A 19804-nucleotide genomic window follows, 5' to 3' on the forward strand; every position below is an offset into this window, starting at 1 on the left:
ACCCCATTAACTACCACACAACTGGCAACAGCCTGGCATCAATGCAAAACAGGAATGCTGTCGCGATGACGGAATGACCTTTCCTTCTTTATAGGTTCTTTGTAGACAAACAGGAAGTCAAATCAATGTCCATTCAGCACTTCGTTCAGATTCCACAAGATTCAACTGAAGATTTCTCACCAGCTGATAAAATCCTTTAAAGACAATTCTAGTCCTTGAGGTAGTGTGTGTGTGTGTATATGTGTGTGTTCATTAATGTATGTGTGTTAATGTATACATTTTGTTTATGTGTATCTTTGAGTTATGTTATGTCTAATAAATGTGTGTATTTGTGTGTGTACGTTGGCATCATTTCTTTGCATTCTTTTGTCGGTCCAGAAACTTTTGTCTTCTTTCAACTGGAATCTCATCTAGACTGATCCCATGATTACTGGCCCTGAAGGGAGACAGGTGAGACAGGTGAGAGAGAGAGAGAGAGAGAGAGAGAGAGAGAGAGAGAGAGAGAGAGATAACTGGTTACTTAGACAGATGACATTTAAGGGGTATGTGTATGCGTGTGTGTGTTTGTGTATGCGTGTGTGTGTTTGCGTATGCATGTGTTTGTGTATGCGTGTGTGTGTTCTTACCCTCCGGTGAGGTCTGGAGGAATAGGAAGAGGTTTATCAAAACCATCTCGGCCCATCAACCAGTATGTGTCCACCGTGCCCTTAACCTGCAAAACAAACATTTCATTTAATCACATTTGAGAGTTGGAACATGTAAACTGTCACAGGACGGTTGTGGAGTTGATCAGTTGAGAAGCAATGAAAGGTAATTTAGGAATAGGCCTGTAGTTGCGGAACAGAGAAGGCTCAAGATGTGATTCTTTGAGAAGTGGTTGAACAGCAGCGTGTTTGAAAGAAGCTGTGAGTTCAAAGACCTTCATTATTCAGCGGGTCCAATGGAACATAGAAGTGGGGCTAGTCGAGGGACTGGAGGATATTTCCATACGACTAAACGGATTGGTGACCTCTTTGGTTTGGAGAAAAACAATGGTATACTGTTATTACCAAAAGCCTCTGTGCTTGTTACAGCAATAATAAATTCAGACTTCAGCAAAATGTGGTCTTGGGTAAATCCAACAAAAGTATGTCACCAGGGATTTTTATCTACAACAGGATAATTAACCGACTTAAAACCGCTACAGATTTTATTTAACACAATAATGGGCCAACCCACAATCGCCGTCACAAATTCCGACACAGATCTAAGTATCACTGATGGTCAAAAGGGTGATGTAATCTCTGTAATTACATTACATTACAGTCATTTAGCAGACGCTTTTATCCAAAGCGACTTACAGTCAGTAGTATGTTACATATCATTCACCCATTCACACACTGATGACAGGCTACCATGCAAGGTGCCACCATCAGACTCTAACTAACATTCATCATCCAGTCCACACCGATGGCAAGCCTTCGGGAGCAACTTGGGGTTAAGTGTCTTGCCCAAGGAACACATCGACTGCCGAAGCCGGGTATTGAACCACCGACCCTCTGATTGGAGAACTACCTTGCTCTCCACTACGCCACAGCCGCCCCACTTGGACATATCTGCGTTATTTCTATCGAGCTCTGTTGCGGAGCAGGTTTTTAGGAAACGTTATCTTACCTCTGAAGCTGCTCAGAAGTTCATTAATCATATTAATTACAAACACGTACAGATCCTTACTTCCCCTTGTGTTGATTAAGTCACCATTTTAATAAACATCTGGAGACCATTGTCACTATAGCACCAGCCAAAGTGAAGAAAATTGAATCAAAACAGAAACCACCATGGAGAACTGGGGATATCATTAATTTAATCTCACCACAGCACTAAGAATGCGCTAGTTAAAGCAGTAAATGACCTGAGAATGAACATGGATGACAAGAAACTCTCAATATTTACGACTATTATTTACAAAACAGTCCATTGGGACATCCTTATTATCCGGTTAGAGGGTTGGCCGCTCTCTCTGGCTCAGCCTTAGATTAGTCAAGGACTCTGTCTGGTAGAGACTACATTGTCTCAGTTGGTAAGAACCTCTCGGCTAACACTAGCATAGCATGTGGGGTTCCTCAAGGCTCCATTCTGGAACCTTTGTTGTTCGGTCTCTAGAGGCTGCCACTAGAAAATATCCTCAGAGAACATCGGATTTACCACTATACATCTCCTCAAACATTATTTCTTGCAATTGATCAAAGTTAAAACAAAGGTTTTAATTATTGGAGCTAGGCTTGAGTGAAATGATGAGATTATCATTCAACACATAATATATATAAATATATATAACATTGTTTTTATATGTATTTCATGGTGCTTTAAGATTGTTAATACAGTTGCATGCAAGGGAGATGACCGTAGTGAAACTTTTGTTTTTGAAAGGCTAAACACCAACATATATGCGTTAAAGCAGTTTATTTAATAATTTTAAAACATGTTAATTTTGGAAACGATTATATCATCTTCTTTGAATGCATGGTGACTTTCGGAGTGAGGACTGACACGATTACAGAGACGAGGACACAGCTGGGCATCGCTCGCTGTTAATGTTTGACAGAGGGGAAGAGAGGGTGGAAGCCAGCGCACTATTGCACGCAATGTTTATGTAAGTTATTCATATTAATAATTTCAATGTCAACTTTATGAATGAAGCTTTAAACTATTCAGGACATCTAGTTATTACCATGTAGCCCTGACTCCAGCAGGAAAGATATCTGCTCTCGTTAGCAAAAACATTGTAAATGCATGTAAATATTTGGTGCTTCTTTGGTTTTAAACCAAACCAAAAAGGAGCACAAGGGAACAAAAACCAAGTGATGTGTGATAAAAAAATCAGGACTTAATATGTAATACTACAAATCTCTGTTCCCATCCAACATAATATAAGTCTGACACTGCCTCCATCCACTCCTTAAAGCAATATCATTAATAGGGGAATTTCAATATGGCCAAACCCTAAGCAGTCCAGACAGATATGCTGTAAATTAATTTGAAATCCCTGGCACAAAATGCCAAACCCCTAGGAGACCTAGAAGACCTAGGAGACCTAGAAGACTTAGAAGACCTAGGAGACCTAGAAGACCTAGGAGGCAGCTTTTAGTTTCTAAGGTCATCGCTTATGGAATGCCAGAAGAGATGAGGGCATCACAAACTGTAGTCTTCAAACATATCCATATTTTCACTGTGTTTTTTCATTGTATTGTTGTATTTTGTATGTATTAAGCAACTTGTATTGCAATTTTGCATTGTAGATGCTAAATAGATGGATAAAAGCTCCAGTTTGGACTATCAAATACTGTCATGCTCAGTTTCAAGTCATTACTCATCTGAGTCATAAACTTCATAGTTACAAATTTACGATAAAAGTATTTTTTTAGACTTCTACAAGAAATTGCAAAAGGCCAAATCAATTATCGTTTAACATGCGGTTTGTGGAAAAGTATTTTCTGACTGTTACACAATGAAGTGACCTTTCAGAACTGAATTGAAAAATACTTAATACAAGTATTAATCTAATAAAAGGTAACATCTCTGAACCTAAAAGCCAGAGGAGTTGAGTGTACCTGTGCCTTTCTGGTGTCTATGTGGTATCCCATTTTCAGACTGGTCAGGACCTTCACTGTACTCAGACTGATGTGGATCCTGTAGGCTGGAGACCGCAAAGGATTACAGTGTATTAGCAAGTGATCTTGAAATAATAAGCTCTGACCTGAACACTTCCTGCAGAGTCTCTTGTTTTAGAAATCATTGATTTTTTGGTTTTCTACTTACGCAGTCCGGAGGCTTCCATGTGTGACGCCGTGGTCACTGTGTCTCCAAACAGACAATACCTGGGCATCGTGAGACCAACCACACCTGCTACTAACGCACCTGAAGACACAGAGACAGAGAGAGAAGTTCAGTCATACCTTTTGTCATTAACTTTGAGATTTGTGAGCTTTTCATTTTTAGCACACTTTTCATCCACCATGGCAACAACCACAGCCTTGGTGTTTGATCATCTGAGGGGTGGAAGGTCAGAGGGTTCAGACTCTTCAGAGTTAAATCATAACATAACTTTTCAGAACTTGATGTGTGTCTGAGCCCAAACTGTTTATTTTTGGTTGTCTGGCTAATGACAGGCCAAAGAAACGTATCTAGCGCTACGGCTAGAGGACGATAATGACTGGCTTCCTTAGTGTCTAGCAGTTTTTTCACTCAGGGAATTAATTGCCACAAATGGATTATAAAATTCACAACTACGTTTTCCTCAGGGTACAATCACCCAAAACTAAGAATTGTTGTGTTTTTGATAGCTTAAAAAGGGCTACGTATTGAGTACATAGGGATTAGGACTACTTTCATCGAGTCCGCCATGTTTCTACAGCAGCCCAGAACGGACAAACCAAACAGTAATTCTACAAATAGACTTTAATGTTGAAGCATTATCTGAAGGTAGGGATGGGTACGTAAACTCTATATTAAACAGGTTGAGGTTCTAAATGATTAAAGACAAGCGTATTGATAAGCTCCGACGTTACTGATGTGTTTTATCAATACTTTTTAATGCTTTGGTGTAGATTGTTATCACCCTACAGCAAGCATTTCTTCTGCTCTCTGTGTCGGGGCTGAACACCTCCAACAACACACAAACACACTCACAAGGACAGACACATGAAGGAAGTCAGTGAGCAGAGCAGAGACACACTGAAGAGAACCAGCTGAAGTCTGTTGAGGTCCACGGACAGATGTGAAGACAAGCTTTCTTCGTTCAACCTGCTGCGGCTCTGGCTGGTAGGGTAATTTACTGCGGAAAACTATTAATATTTGTGAATAAATGTCTTGCAATTTGAATAATTAAAACGACTAGTCATTAATACGCTTTTAAAATACATTTAAGCGACGATTACAAGGGTCAAATATTTCACTTTTAGAAACCCCCAACATTTTTACGATTGAGGCTTTCAGGGGGTCTGGAGTGTCGATCGAGGGGTCTCAGACACCCTGTATTTTGAACACTGACTCAAGTTGACGACAATTATGCTTGTGAATGTAGTGCAATAAAACATTCAAGAGTTATTAGCCAATACTTAATCAATCCATCTGTTCAACAAGCATGAATATGTAAACACAAGAGAAACATATTTCACTCTGTTCTGTCCTCAGTCTCTTATCCACCACCACTATGTTTACACAAACACAGCACGCTAGCTCGGCTAATAGCATGTTGTTACAAACAAGCTAGTTGAACTGTTTCTCTTCTTTTTTATCAAGCTTCATACAAGCAGACAGGAGGACAGAGGACAGGATGAGACTGATACTGACTGATGTCTGTGTATGTTTTTCTCTCTATTATATTCACTCAGAAATTAGATTTGTTATATTTACATTTTACATTTGTTTCCAGTGAGATATTATTGATGTTATATAGAGACTTTGCTGGTGTAAACATAACCGTTGTTGCTTTAAAATATGTATAACTAATAAGAGTACAGAGTATTAATAAGAGCAGCTCCTAGTAGTAATTAATCCTGCACCTGAAGGCCACCATAGTTCTCTACACACAAATGGGGGCGGGGGTAGTTAATCTGTGACTCACCGCTAGATGTCTCTAAATCTCACACACTGCTCCTTTAAAATTTGTTTGAAGTGTTCAAACGTGTGCTTGTGTGTGTGTACCTGAGTGAAGTCCGATGCGTATTTTGACTTTGATCTCAGGCATGTGTTTGATCTTAAAAGCTGCTATCGAATGCAGGATGTCCAAAGACATGTTGGCCACTTCGCCTGCGTGTCGATTCCCATTTCTGTTGGGAACACCTGAAGCCACCATGTAGGCATCTCCAATAGTTTCTACCTGCAGACAGAAGGCAGACAAAACACAGCAGTTTGAGGAATCTGGTTTATTTATATGACATGTTTACTGATTTTCAGTGAATCAAGATCTGTGTTAATGCCAACAGATAAAGTTGGATCTACACGTCCCCACTAACTGAGTCTCCAGGTGTTTCACAAACTCCCAGTGATGAGAAAAATATAAAGGTAAACATGGATGTTCTTTAGGTCAAATGGATCCCACCTTGTAGACATCATGAGTAGCAATGATGGCATCAAACATGGTGTAGAGGTCATTCAGAAGGTCGACCACCTGAACGCAAACACACACACACAGACACACACACAGACACAGTATTGGTTCTAATGATGTTAACAGTGACGGTTTGAGTTAATCTTCAGGTGTTTGAACAGTTTGTACCTCGATGGGTTCACTCAGAGCTGAGATGGTCGTGAATCCAACGATGTCACTAAAGTAAAGAGTGCAGTCTGAATAATGTTCTGGTTGGACCGGCTTGCCTTTCTTCAGAGACTGAGCCACGGACCTGAAACATACACACACATTTAAACAATGTATGCATGTCCACGTAGAGAAGAGCGATTGAAGGACACAATTATTGACAATGCCTTCACAATGTTCTTCACAATAGAGAACGTAGTCCGCCTGCTCAGTTCTCAGGGATATAAGTAGCAGCGTCTCTGCTATATATGGCAGCTGCCAATGATAGGAGAGGTAGGCATATAATGACCTTTGTCAGAAAGGTTTCCTCTTCAAGGTCAAAGATGCAGGCTGCTTCTTTAACAAACACTCTTTGGAACTCTTCATAGACCACTACCACATCCATTGTGTTGGCAGACAGGTGTGAACAAGTAGCTGAGTTTGTACTGTTTGATGAAACTTGAAAGGTTTGAGACAGGAAAGCTCGGACATTCTCACTGAGGGTGGAGAATGCTTTGAAATGTCCTGTATTATGAGGTCCACTGTTCTGTCATGACGTGTGCATTCCTTTATGAGCATAACAGCCATTCAGGATGTGTAACATGGTTTCAGTGATCTGTTCTGTGGTAAATGGTAGGAAACCTGAGAGGAAGGTTGAGACTGCTGGTAAGGACTTGAACTCTGGCTTTTACTGTGAATATGTACTCATAATGCAGTGTTGTTGAGGAATGCGTGACAAACAGAATGATTAACATAAGGAAGACATACAGGCACCTGTAGATGTTATCAGGTGACTGTCCACCATATGTGCTTGTTGGGTTAGGGTTAACCCAACACTATGAAGTCCTCTGAGATCCTCACAGTCCCAGAGTCAGACCTACACCAGGGACACAGGGAAACACCCTGAGCCTTTGGTTGTATGAAATAAACCTGCTGGTTTGAAGTTATTTGGTACTGCTATTCTCTCTACAGGTGTGTTCTTTTAGTGATTCCAATAACTAACTGTGTACTTAAAGACATCTGATCAGCTCCTGACTGCAGTGTACCTATGACAACTATCAATGGATTGCTATGATACTGAAGGAAACTTTTTTCAAGTATTTAAGTGGATTTATGGACATTTATTCTGGATAGACATCTCCATCATGAAATCCTGTGGAAGTGGAAGTCACTCTGAATAATAGCAATATCATTTTTAAGTTTCAATGAATTATGAACAAGAGAAGGAGGAGAATTTAAACTTGATATAGATATAGAATCACCTCCTGTAGTAGCTTTGCCTCCCCTTCAACTATGTTGCACCCCCTTGGAGTTTTTTTTAATTTTTCTGTTACCTTTGTCAGGTTGAATATTCATGTCTAGTACAGACCATAATATCCTGTCATTTTATCATGGTTACAACATCCTGAACAGTAAGTTAAATTACATTACATTACATTACATTACAGTCATTTAGCAGACGCTTTTATCCAAAGCGACTTACAGGAAGTGTATTCAACATAGGTATTCAAGAGAACTACTAGTCACCAGAAGTCATAAGTTAAATTAGTCAAATTACAGAGGAGCTCTATGAATGTTTGACCATGTGGTGTCTGAATGAGGCGAAAGTCAGACATTTTTATATATTGTGTTTATACAGGAATGTCTGTAATGATGATGTCACTGTAATGTCATGTGATTCCAGCTCAGGATGTTCACAGCTTTTTTTTGGTAAAACTGTAGTTCACAGGAGTTACAGATGGAGAATTATGGGAAATGTAGTGAAGGTGCTATGCCAAACTTGTACTTTATTACTTCAGTTTTACATAAGATGTGTCTTACTTGGGTAGCAGCTGTCCGATCAGCTTGTCTGTCTTGTTTCTCTCAACTTCCAGTTCATCTGTTCGTTCTCTGATCAGGTCCTCCAGGTTGGAACTGTATTGCTCCAACATCCGCAACATTGAGTCGATGATGTTTGCCCTCTTCCCTCTGTTAATGCCTCGAAACTGCAAACACAAAGTACAACCACATGACAGCTCTTCTCAGCAAAACTTGGAGAAAAACATGCCTGAAGTGCTCAGATGTTCCCTGCTTGACTACTGAATGAACAAAAGTCAAACATGCAGTGACTGTTCCAGACATGAGCCAGCAGGTGGCAGCAGTGAGCGTCTCTCACCTGTTTGAAAATGTCATCAAAGTTTGGCCTCTTACTCGGATCTTCAATCCAACATTCATTCATCAAACCGATACACTCGGCAGGAGCTTCATCCACCGAAACAAGTGGTCTGCAGAGAGGAGGAGGGTTCTTCAGACGGTCCACTATCTCTGAGAGACAGACAGGTACAGAGACAGACAGACAGACAGACGGTAAGACAGGTGGTCTGCAGAGAGGAGGAGGGTTCTTCAGATGGTCCACTATCTCTGAGAGACAGACAGGTACACAGACAGGTAGTCAGACAGGTGGTCAGACAGATGTTCTGTCTCACCATGGGTGGGCATGTCCATCATGGCGTATGGCAGTGTTCGTGAAATCACTTCCTGTATGATGATGGAGAAACTAAAGACATCTCCAGAAAAGGAACCTCCTCGCACTGGCTTCCTCAAGAGCTCTGGAGCAGTCCACAGCAGCTCTAAGAGACAAACAGGTAACAAGTTCCATGTTTTAGAAAGAAACTGTACCATTACATTTTTTTTTTATCTGGGAACAAAACTTCATCTTTATGTTTCAGAGAAACTCTCATATTTAAATTATTTAACCTGGAAACAAAACTTCATCTTCATGTTTCAGTTTGCAAACAAGCGAACTCTCTTTATATTTTTTACCTTGTGGGTCCTCAGGAAGGGTGATGCCCTGAGAGTGAAGGATCATGGGAAGTCCGTAGTCTGTGATTTTCAGAACGAAGCGTCCGTCGACTAAACAGTTTGTGGACTTCAGACGACCGTGACTCAAACCTCGTAGATGAAGGTACTTCATCCCCTGAAACAGAAAGCTGTGTTATCATTAAGTTGACACAGACAACTTTTCCCCGACTAGTGTTTTCAACTGGTATTACTGGTATTATTGGTATTATTGCTGCTGTCACCAAGACAACGGATTAAATATAACAGATTACAGAAGATTAAGTTTCACCACTACTCCCACCACTAAAGCCGACGCAATAAAAATGTGTTCTTTCTTCAAATAATCATATGGAAAATTAATCACAGGTGCTAGTGTTAGCGTTAGCTAGCGTTTTTTCCATTATCTAATGGACAATTCATCTCTTTCTGGATGTTAGCATGAGTGGCTAACACTAAAAAAACAGATGCTGGCTGTAGCAACTCGTATTCAGCCACACAGGTCAGAATCAGAGCTGCCGCTGGCCACCAACACACTGTGGCCCCTGGCACTGGGTTGTCTGAATTAGATTTGCGGCAGCCACTTAATGAAGGTCCTTCTGTCTGCCAGTTTTCATTGTCAGGAGATTGTACCCGATGGTAAACACCTTGATAAGGTCCATTAGCAGGGAGGACTTGAACATCCAGTCCAGCCTCATGTCGCTGTCGGCCAGCAGATCGGCCAGACTCCCTCGAGGACAGTGTTCTACCACCAGAGCAAAGATCCCCGAGTCCAAAAACAAACCCACGTAGAGGTTCATATTCTCATGTCGCATCTCCCTCAACTGGAGAAAAGTGAGATGAAAAATGTAAAGTTTAAAATACATTATATTAAGGTTTATTTCCATTATTCAGGTTTCCACGTCACATCTCCCCTAAAATGAAGATCAGACTAAAAATACAGTGTTCTAATAAAACTCTAAATGTTAAGAATGTACTTTTTACCATGTATGAACAGTGTCTCTACAGTGTACTGGTCATCGTACCTGGCTGAACAGACTCTGGGTGTTTTGATTTACAGCTGTTATCGACTTTTCAACAGGAATCTTTTTAAGCCAAACCCAGTCTCCCTGGTAAAAATATAAACAATCAGAACTCTGAGTCAGTAAGTGAGACAAATAGACAAGTAAAGGTACATGTACAGGTAAAGTAGAGGTAAAGGTAAAAACACAGGTAGAGGTAAAGGTAAAAACACAGGTAGAGGTACAGGTAAAGACACAGGTAGAGGTACAGGTAAAGACACAGGTAGAGGTACAGGTAAAGACACAGGTAGAGGTGCATGGACAGGTTAAAGGACAGACAGACAGACAGACAGACAGACAGACAGACAGACAGACAGACAGACACATATATATAAAGGTTAACAGACTGAGGTAGAGGTAAATAGGCAGGTAGAAGTACAGCTAAACAGAGGTATCATTGAACAGACAGGTTGAGGTACAGGTAAACTGACAGGTAGAGGTAAAGGTAAAGACTCAGGTACAGGTAAACTGACAGAGGCATCATTGAACAGACAGTTTGAGGTAAAGGTAAACAAACAGGTAGGGGTACAGGTAAATGCAGGTAGAGTACAGGTAGAGGTAAACAGACAGGTAAAGGTAAACAGTCAGGTACAAGTAAACAGGCAGCTAGAGGTAAAGAGACAGGTAAATGTAAATAGACAGCTATAGGTACAGGTAAACAGAGAGGCAAAAGGTACAGATTAACAGACAGGTAGAGCTACAGGTAAACAGTCAGCTAAAAGGTACAGGTAAACAGACAGGTAGAGGTACAGGTAAACAGACAGGTAGAGCTACAGGTAAACAGTCAGCTAAAAGGTACAGGTAAACAGACAGGTAGAGGTACAGGTAAACAGACAGGTAGAGCTACAGGTAAACAGTCAGCTAAAAGGTACAGGTAAACAGAGAGGCAAAAGGTATTGGTAAACAGACAGGTAGAGGTACAGGTGTACCTCCAGTATTCCTATGTTGGAGCTCTCAGGTGTTGTCAGGATGTAACTTCGAGCAATCGACCGGAACGGTGTTTTAACTTCCAGTAGACTCCTCATGATAGATTCGTCGTTCAGTTTCTACAAAAACATAAACATCAACGTCAAAAACAAAAAACTCAGTCAACCCCGTCAATGACTAAAGGAACTACAACTTCAACAACAACTACTGAATCAAATACAGTAACAAAAAAAACTGCGTGTAACCAGAGAGTACTAGAACCAGTAGCAGCTTTTAGATTAAGTACTTGTACTCCATGGTGAAAAGTAGGTACTTGTACCAGTAGCAGTATAAAGACTACTCTTAATGGGTACTTTAGAGAAATGAACAGTTTCTTACCTTCCTGCTGAGTTGAGTATCGATGAAGACGATGTCGTCCAGATTCAGGATGAGTTTGGTGATGTTCGCTGTTTTTTTGTACTTCCTGTATACACACATCATCATTGTTATTATTATTATTATTATTATTATTATTATTATCAGTATTATTAGCCCTGATTAGGTTTACATACGATTAATTAAAAGACCAATAGTACAGACTGTGTGTGTGTGTGTGTGTGTACGTGAGAGTTTGTGTGTGTGATTGTGTGTGTTTGTGAGAGAGTTTGTGTGTGTGATTGTGTGTGTGTATGTACGTGAGAGTTTGTGTGTGTGTGTGTGAGAGAGTTTGTGTGTGTGATTGTGTGTGTGTATGTACGTGAGAGTTTGTGTGTGTGATTGTGTGTGTGTGTGTGTGTGTACGTGAGAGTTTGTGTGTGCGTGTGTGTACGTGAGAGTGTGTGTGTGATTGTGTGTGTGTGTGAGAGTTTGTGTGTGTGTGTGTGTGTACGTGAGAGTGTGTGTGTGTGTGTGTGTGTGTGTGTGTGAGAGTTTGTGGGTGTGATTGTGTGTGTGTGTGTGTGTGTGTGTGTGAGTGTACGTGAGAGTGTGTGTGTGATTGTGTGTGTGTGTGTGAGTGTACGTGAGAGTGTGCGTGTGATTGTATGTGTGTTTGTGTACGTGAGAGTGTGTGTGTGTGTATGTGAGAGTGTGTGTGTTTGTGTACGTGAGAGTGTGTGTGTGTACGTGAGAGTGTGTGTGTGATTGTGTGTGTGTGTGTGTATGATTGTGTGTGTGTGTGTGTACGTGAGAGTGTGTGTGTCATTGTGTGTGTGTGAGTGTACGTGAGAGTGTGTGTGTGATTGTTGTGTGTGTGTGTGTGTGTGTACGTGAGAGTGTGTGTGTCATTGTGTGTGTGTGAGTGTACGTGAGAGTGTGTGTGTGTTTATGATTGTGTGTGTGTGTGTGTGTGTATGATTGTGTGTGTGTGTGTGTGTGTGTCATTGTGTGTGTGTTTGTGTACGTGAGAGTGTGTGTATGATTGTGTGTGTGTGTGTGTGTGTGTATGTGTGTGTGTGTGTGTGTGTGTGAGAGTGTGTGTGTGTGTGTTTGTGTACGTGAGAGTGTGTGTGATTGTGTGTGTGTGTGTGTGTATGATTGTGTGTGTGTGTGTGTGTATGATTGTGTGTGTGTGTGTGTGTGTGTGTGTGTGTGTGTGTGTGTGTGTGTGTGTGTGTGTACGTGAGAGTGTGTGTGTCATTGTGTGTGTGTTTGTGTACGTGAGAGTGTGTGTATGATTGTGTGTGTGTGTTTACTTGATCCAGTAGATAAAAGCTCCGGTCAAACCACAGAATAACAGGAAGACAAAGAACATTTTCACCGCGTCCAAACCTGCAGATAAACATCAACAATAAAAATAAGTTTCACTTCCTGCTGATCAAGCAAACTACTCGTCCTTATAAGGGCGGACTGTAGCTCAGACCTGATCATTGTTGGTGACCAAAACACAAACTTAGTAACCAACATTTACAGTTTAGTCACCATCAACATTATGATCTTTCCCAGCAGCACATGAACACCCCCCCACTGCTGGCCTCCACTGCACTGAATCTATGATACACAAACTTCCCACCCTTCCTGTAGGCCAGTGAACGCACCCCCACTGCAGGCCTCGTCTGGACTGAACCAACAGAAGCTGGCCCTGGGGGTTTTCCTCCGGGGAAGGTGAAGGAGCGACTCAGTGTTCTCAGACCTCCGACCGTCCCGTCCGTGTGTTTGGGAGCGAGCGAGTGCGTTGGCACGAGTCGGTCGCCATCGCTGTCCAACACCAGGTACCCAGCCAGCAGGCCACGGCCCTCTCTACCTCCATACAACACCTGAGGGAAAAAGAGAAGAGACATCGCCATCATCACTGCTTTCTCATATGACTGATGATGTAACGTAAATACAACCTTATAAAAACAGGAGAAAACAAACGTCATATATGTATGTCAGAGATCTATTTGACACATTTGCACAACATATAGCCGTACTGATATTAAAGGGAATATCTGAGTGTGTCACATCTCCTTAATAATGCACCAGTTGCACTTTTTGATGGGTTGAACCAAATAGAAAAAGGGTGTAAAGCAAAGGACCAAAAATAGGTCTAAACTGGAACTGGCAGACCTTCTGATTCCTCGTCTCTCTTGATGCTGCTGCACTTGGAACAATAGTATAAATCTAGAGGTACTTTTCGGGAGCTTGATGAGAGTCGCTGAGCATTTATGCAGATGAAATATGTGCTTCCGTTGAGATTGGATTGAGTCCGTCTCTATAAAGCAGAAGAAATTGTCCTCAAAGCCATCTTGTAGTAATCTGACACTTTATTGAAGGATAAATTGTAATCCCCAGATATCTAAAACGCTTAACGACAGTAAATTACAGGAAGTTGAAGGAGCTTTGACAGAGTTGGTGGCAGCAGGTCTGTTATTACCACACAGCACTGGTGCGACAGCTTTGCGATGCGTCCGTCGTCTATCACGCCACAGTGAGACGGTGAGACGGCCACTGGGTGAGGAGGGGAGATCTGAATCTCCCCTCCTCACCCGGGTACAGCCTTAGCAACGAAGTACACCATGTTAAAGATGGTCCCAAAGATTGGAGACACCTGCAGACAAAAGTCAGGGTATTCTGAGGTGAACCATTATAGCTGAGGGAGATCTCATGAAAGGGGGACTGCATTGTCTGGTGAAAACTATTGACATTGGGGAGGTTTATCATAGTTCTATTAAATAGAAGAACCAGCCATTAATAATGCCACTCGAGACAATCAAATCTTTCTTTGTGTCCACGGTGAGAACAGCAGCCAGAGTTACTTTCAACAGATGCATTATTAATGTGAAATAATGTAATAATAATCTGTTCTAATCTGTGAGCTCGTACCTCCACAAAAAGACGTTAAAATAAAAACGTTTAAAGCCTGGTACTAAAAAGGGTTTTGGTCTTAACATCTCCATTCATGACAACTGTTTATATAATCAACTGTTTGAATAATATTAAGGCTTTGAGGGTTGGTCCTCTGTGCCAAGATGGAGTCGGACAGAGATACTTTGAGCTCCACAACATCTCTTCAGAAAGCACTGGGTGACGTCAATGACTATGTCCATGTTTGTACAGTTGTAAAAACCTTAACATCACAATTTACTAGGCAAAGAGGCCGTTTCTATTATCTCACGTAGTAAAGAAATAAGAGTTGTAATCAGTAAAGTCTCCAGGTTTGAAGTTCAGCCCAATGAACTCCCCGAAAACTTGCTTCTTCCTTTGAAACAAGCTGAAGTTTTAATTTACACTTTATTTCACTTTGTTATTATTTTATTATCTCCTATAAGTTTTAGGTCACCGATATTCAGTGAATAAGTGTTTAAACAAACATTCTAAATTAATTCCTTTTCTTAAATGTTCAAATGTTTCTGACCTGATTGAAGCCCTGGAAATCAAAGCCTCCATCTGATTGGAGGAGCTTATTGCCTGTCACCCAGTGCCCGCCCCCTGCATGACGACGCTCCTCCACGGCCTTAGCAACGAAGTACACCATGTTAAAGATGGTCCCAAAGATTGGAGACACCTGCAGACAAAAGTCAGGGCAAAAGGAATCAGATGTTTTATTAATACACGACAATAAAGGCTTTATTTATTGCCACACTGGCTGTAATAAGGCTAACCAAAATTAGCCTGGCTTATTTGTAAATTCGTTTTATGTATATAGTTGTATTATGTAGTTTGTGTACTCTTGTTGTAGTTGTGTAGTATTTTCGTGTACATGCTGTTGTGTATTTACCTCAGTAGCAGCCACAGCAGACCTGATCTCTCGGTTGATTTGAGCCTGACGAAAAGCTTCGTAGAAACTCTGGTCGGACGCCATGGTAACGGTCAGAACGGAGCTGTAGGCGTGACGGAGCTGCGTGCTATTGGTCAGCTGAGGGAATACTGTGTCCTGATTGGACAGAGGAGAGAACCAGAGAACAAAAACTAAATTCTGATCAAATTTATTTTTTTCTGAAAGGCAACTATCATTTGAGGTCAAAGGTTAGAACTCATTGTAAATTAATAATCAAATATATTCATATTCTGGGGCAATTCACTGTGAATAAAGATCTCTGTGTTGAGGACAATACATGGGGTCGGACTAATAGCTGGACAACAATCAGTCCCGTCAGTAGACTCCTGCGTAATGAAACCTGCTGTAGTAGCGCTGGGCAGACAATAACTCCACCATATTTAGCCAACTTGAGCTAACGCTTTCTAAAGATTGTGGGATATCCAGAACTGAATAAAGACCACACATATAAAAAGAAAACTGCAACCTTATTGCTACATTTAGTCGTAACTATGATATCTGCTGAAACGTTTTTATTCCATGGACATAATTAGCTAATATGTCGACAAACTTTTTTAAGTAGATAGCACATTTTCCAGAGTGTCTGGTAACATCAAGGCTATACAGACTTAAGTTATAGGCGTAGATAAATATGTGGAATAATAATATATATTAGCCCACTATATGTTTTATATATATATATACAGCGGGTAAAATAAGTATTAAACATACATACAAAGAAAACCAATCAAATAAGCTCAGAAATTAGGTTGTGTGTAATAAAATGGAATGACACAGGGAAAAAGTATTGAACACATGAAGAAAGGGAGGTGCAAAAAGGCATGGAAAGCCAAGACAGCAGCTGAAATCTATCAGTAATTAGAAAGCAGTCCTGCCCCTTGTCAGTGCAAATGAATATCAGCTGGTTCAGTCCCAACTGATGGCCTATAAAAAGGTGTCTCATTACCAAGGTGTCACACAAGAAACATCTCATGATGGGTAAAAGCAAAGAGCTCTCTCAAGACCTTCACAACCTTATTGTTGCAGAACATACTGATGGCATTGGTTACAGAAGGATTTCTAAACTTCTCAATGTTCCAGTGAGCACTGTTGGGGCCATAATCCGGAAGTGGAAAGAACATCATTTCACCATAAACCGGCCACGACCAGGTGCTCCTCGCAAGATTTCTGACAGAGGAGTGAAAAGAATTATCAGAAGAGTTGTCCAAGAGCCAAGGACCACTAGTGGAGAGCTTCAGAAAGACCTGGAATCAGCAGGTACAATTGTTTCAAAGAAAACAATAAGTAATGCATCAACCGCCGTGGCCTGTATGCACGCTCACCACGCAAGACTCCACTGCTGAAGAAAAAGCATGTTGAAGCTCGTTTAAAGTTTGCTGCACAACATTTAGACAAGCCTGTGAAATACTGGGAGAATATAGTCTGGTCAGATGAGACCAACATTGAACTCTTTGGCTGCCATAATACGCACCATGTTTGGAGGTCAAATGGCACTGCACATCACCCCAAAAACACCAGACCAACAGTGAAGTTTGGAGGTGGAACATCATGGTGTGGGGTTGTTTTTCAGCATACAGCACTGGCAAACTTCATATAATTGAAGGAAGGATGAATGGAAAAATGTACCGAGACATTCTTGATAAAAATCTGCTGCCATCTAGCAGGATGATGAAGATGAAACGAGGGTGGACATTTCAGCAAGACAATGATCCCAAACACACAGCCAAGGAAACTCTCCACTGGTTTCAGAGAAAGAAAATAAAGCTGCTAGAATGGCCCAGCCAATCACCTGACCTGAATCCAATAGAAAATCTATGGAAAGAACTAAAGATCAGAGTTCATAGAAGAGGAACACGGAACCTTCAAGATCTGAAGACTGTTTGTGTGGAAGAATGGGCCAAAATCACACCTGAGCAATGCATGCCACTAGTTTCTCCATACAGGAGGCGTCTTGAAGCTGTCATCACCAACAAAGGCTTCTGTACCAAGTATTAAATACATTTCAGTAAGCGTGTTCAATACTTTTTCCCTGTGTCATTCCATTTTATTACACATAACTTAATTTCTGAACTTATTTGTTTGGTTTTTTTGGTGAAGATTTCATGTCAATAGCACCTTTAGTAATATATTTACTGAGAAAAATGGTGATGTGTTCAATACTTATTTTACCTGCTGTGTATATATATATATATATATATATATATATATATATATTTAAATTGCTATACTCACACTGGAGAAACACTTGCAGCTTTGATGTGTTAAGGCCTCATATTTAAGAGACTTTGCTATTAAAAGACCACCACATCATTTTATGAACTTTTTACAGGCAGTTATTAAACCGGTAGCTTTAATAACTATCAGATCGTTAGTCGGAACTACATGTTTTTGAGTTTATAAACTATAGTTCTTTTCAGTATTATCTGTTAAACTGCCGCAGTTTGATGACATTGATTGATTGATTGATTGATTGATTGATTGATTGATTGATTGATTGATTGATTGATTGATTGATTGATTGATTGATTGATTGATTGATTGATTGACAGTTTGGAATCACAGTGATTGGCTACCTGGTACGGCATGGCATACAGCAGGGCATCGTAAGGAATAAACACGTAACCATCGGAAACCATCCCCATGTCCAGAGCAGCCAATAGGAGATCCCTTTGATCCTCTCCACCAATCAGGACGGAGCTCATGCACATTATTACCACTGAAATATAAAAAAATAAGAGTTATTGAATAATATATTAGATCTTTTTGATTTTGGTTTCGGTTCTCATTGGACAAAACACAGTTATAGATAATATGTTTGGACTCTACTGTGTGAATACGTTTCACTTTTTTTTTTTAAGTTTTGAACAAAAACCGCCACATTTTAATCTCAGTTAATTTTTCAACTCTGACCTTTGACCTTGTCCGCCTCTCTGATTGATCGGAGGGCTTCCCGGGGTCCACCCTTGTTCTTTGTTTCCATGGTGACCACCGGACCAATGGGAAGGCCCAGAGCCCTAAGAGCCAAGGCAACCTCCTGTCCGGTGCTCTCCCATAGGTCAGATGGTGCTGGTGACCAAACAGGAAGTATAAGACAAAGTGAGAGAAATCACCTCCTGCAGTGACATCACCCATTCATGTTAGACACACACTCACCTGAGATGACAGCGACATGAGCCCAGCGGAAGAATTTGAGCACAGTGAATAGGACTCTGCTTGGAGGAGTGATGGGGGAAAGGTTTGGCCAATCAGCATCAAGACAGCCTGGAGAGGCAAGCCCCGCCTCCCAGTGCTCAGCCAATAATGAGGCAGCATGACAAAGGGCAGGGTTAAAGGGTCCAATGTAGGCATGGCCATAACCCTCCATGTCCCCGAGTTCTGTCAGAGCTGAAATAAACCAAAGAACATGCGATGATGAACCTTTATGAGACGAGGAATCAAAGGAATAAAGGTGAATGGTTCTCACAATTGTCATATTTTATACCACAATCTAATAATTTAATTTCATCAAATTTTTCTGCTCATGATTTAATTGATGAACTCTCCGTTAGTTGATTGGGTAGCAAACCTTTGGAGGCGGAGCAATCCTCATCCAGCAGTTTGATGTCATACCAGTAACCTCTGCTGAGACTGATGTCGCTCCGTAACCGTGACAACGCCAGGTTTGCCGCCGCGGTAGGCATCGCTCGGGAGAACATTGGGTCACATGACCAAGGACCTATCAGGGCCAGCTTAAAGGTCGCGGACCAGATCTCAGTAGTGCATAGCAACCACAGCCAGGCCCCTAGCAACCACCTGGGAAGCTGCATCCTGGATTCAGAAAATAAATAACAATAGAAACCGATTAATTCAGGTGTATTATAAATATGATTCAGTTCATGATGATGGTTCAAAAGTGACGTGAGTGAATCTCAGAAACTCAAACTGTGTATTTACATATCACGTTAAATATGTGACAGTTTGAGACAGTTTTCTTTTGGTCTCGTCTCAAACTCTGACCAATCACACTGTGTGAACTGAGCTGACTGCTGTGACCACTGACCTCTAAATCTCCACGATAATGCTGACTGACACCATTAGCTAATGCTAAAGAGCGCTAAGAACGCCAAGTATAGCAACATTGCTAACACTCTTAACACAAGCTGAGAGGGAGGGAAACAACATATCACCACCATTCAAAACGCCAACATCAACCTGAACATCACTCCCACCTGGTGACATCACCGCGCTGTGTGATGACATCATCCAGAGTTTGTTTACATCACATCAATACGTAGAGTTTTAAGTCTGACTCTGTCTTTAATGTAATTTATAATCTGATGGTTGATATGAAAGAATTATTTTGGTCAATATTGAAATCACGATTATTTAAATGCAACGATCCGGATCCAGATCCAGATCCAGAGGCTCAATCCATGCAAAGCTTTGTGCTCTTGTATATAATTCTATCATAAACACATTGGTTGTATGGATATGGATGGTGATGAC

At 41.0% G+C, this 19804-nt stretch overlaps 1 protein-coding gene across 1 annotated transcript; it reads right to left on the reverse strand.

Annotated features, from left to right (window-relative positions):
* Positions 1 to 348: 348 nt before the first annotated feature.
* Positions 349 to 19125, reverse strand: LOC129093351 (retinal guanylyl cyclase 1-like). Its single transcript, XM_054601352.1, is given in 24 exon segments — positions 349 to 436; positions 627 to 712; positions 3591 to 3676; positions 3799 to 3897; positions 5686 to 5860; positions 6083 to 6151; positions 6260 to 6383; positions 8099 to 8262; positions 8433 to 8581; positions 8743 to 8886; positions 9080 to 9233; positions 9742 to 9918; positions 10120 to 10203; positions 11085 to 11201; positions 11461 to 11545; positions 12756 to 12831; positions 13098 to 13142; positions 13145 to 13316; positions 14897 to 15046; positions 15260 to 15415; positions 17893 to 18035; positions 18230 to 18385; positions 18473 to 18703; positions 18885 to 19125. Coding segments are annotated over 24 exon segments (3171 nt in total).
* Positions 19126 to 19804: the final 679 nt, after the last annotated feature.

This window comes from Anoplopoma fimbria, chromosome 7 (assembly GCF_027596085.1).
Source record: "Anoplopoma fimbria isolate UVic2021 breed Golden Eagle Sablefish chromosome 7, Afim_UVic_2022, whole genome shotgun sequence".
NCBI lineage: Eukaryota > Metazoa > Chordata > Actinopteri > Perciformes > Anoplopomatidae > Anoplopoma > Anoplopoma fimbria.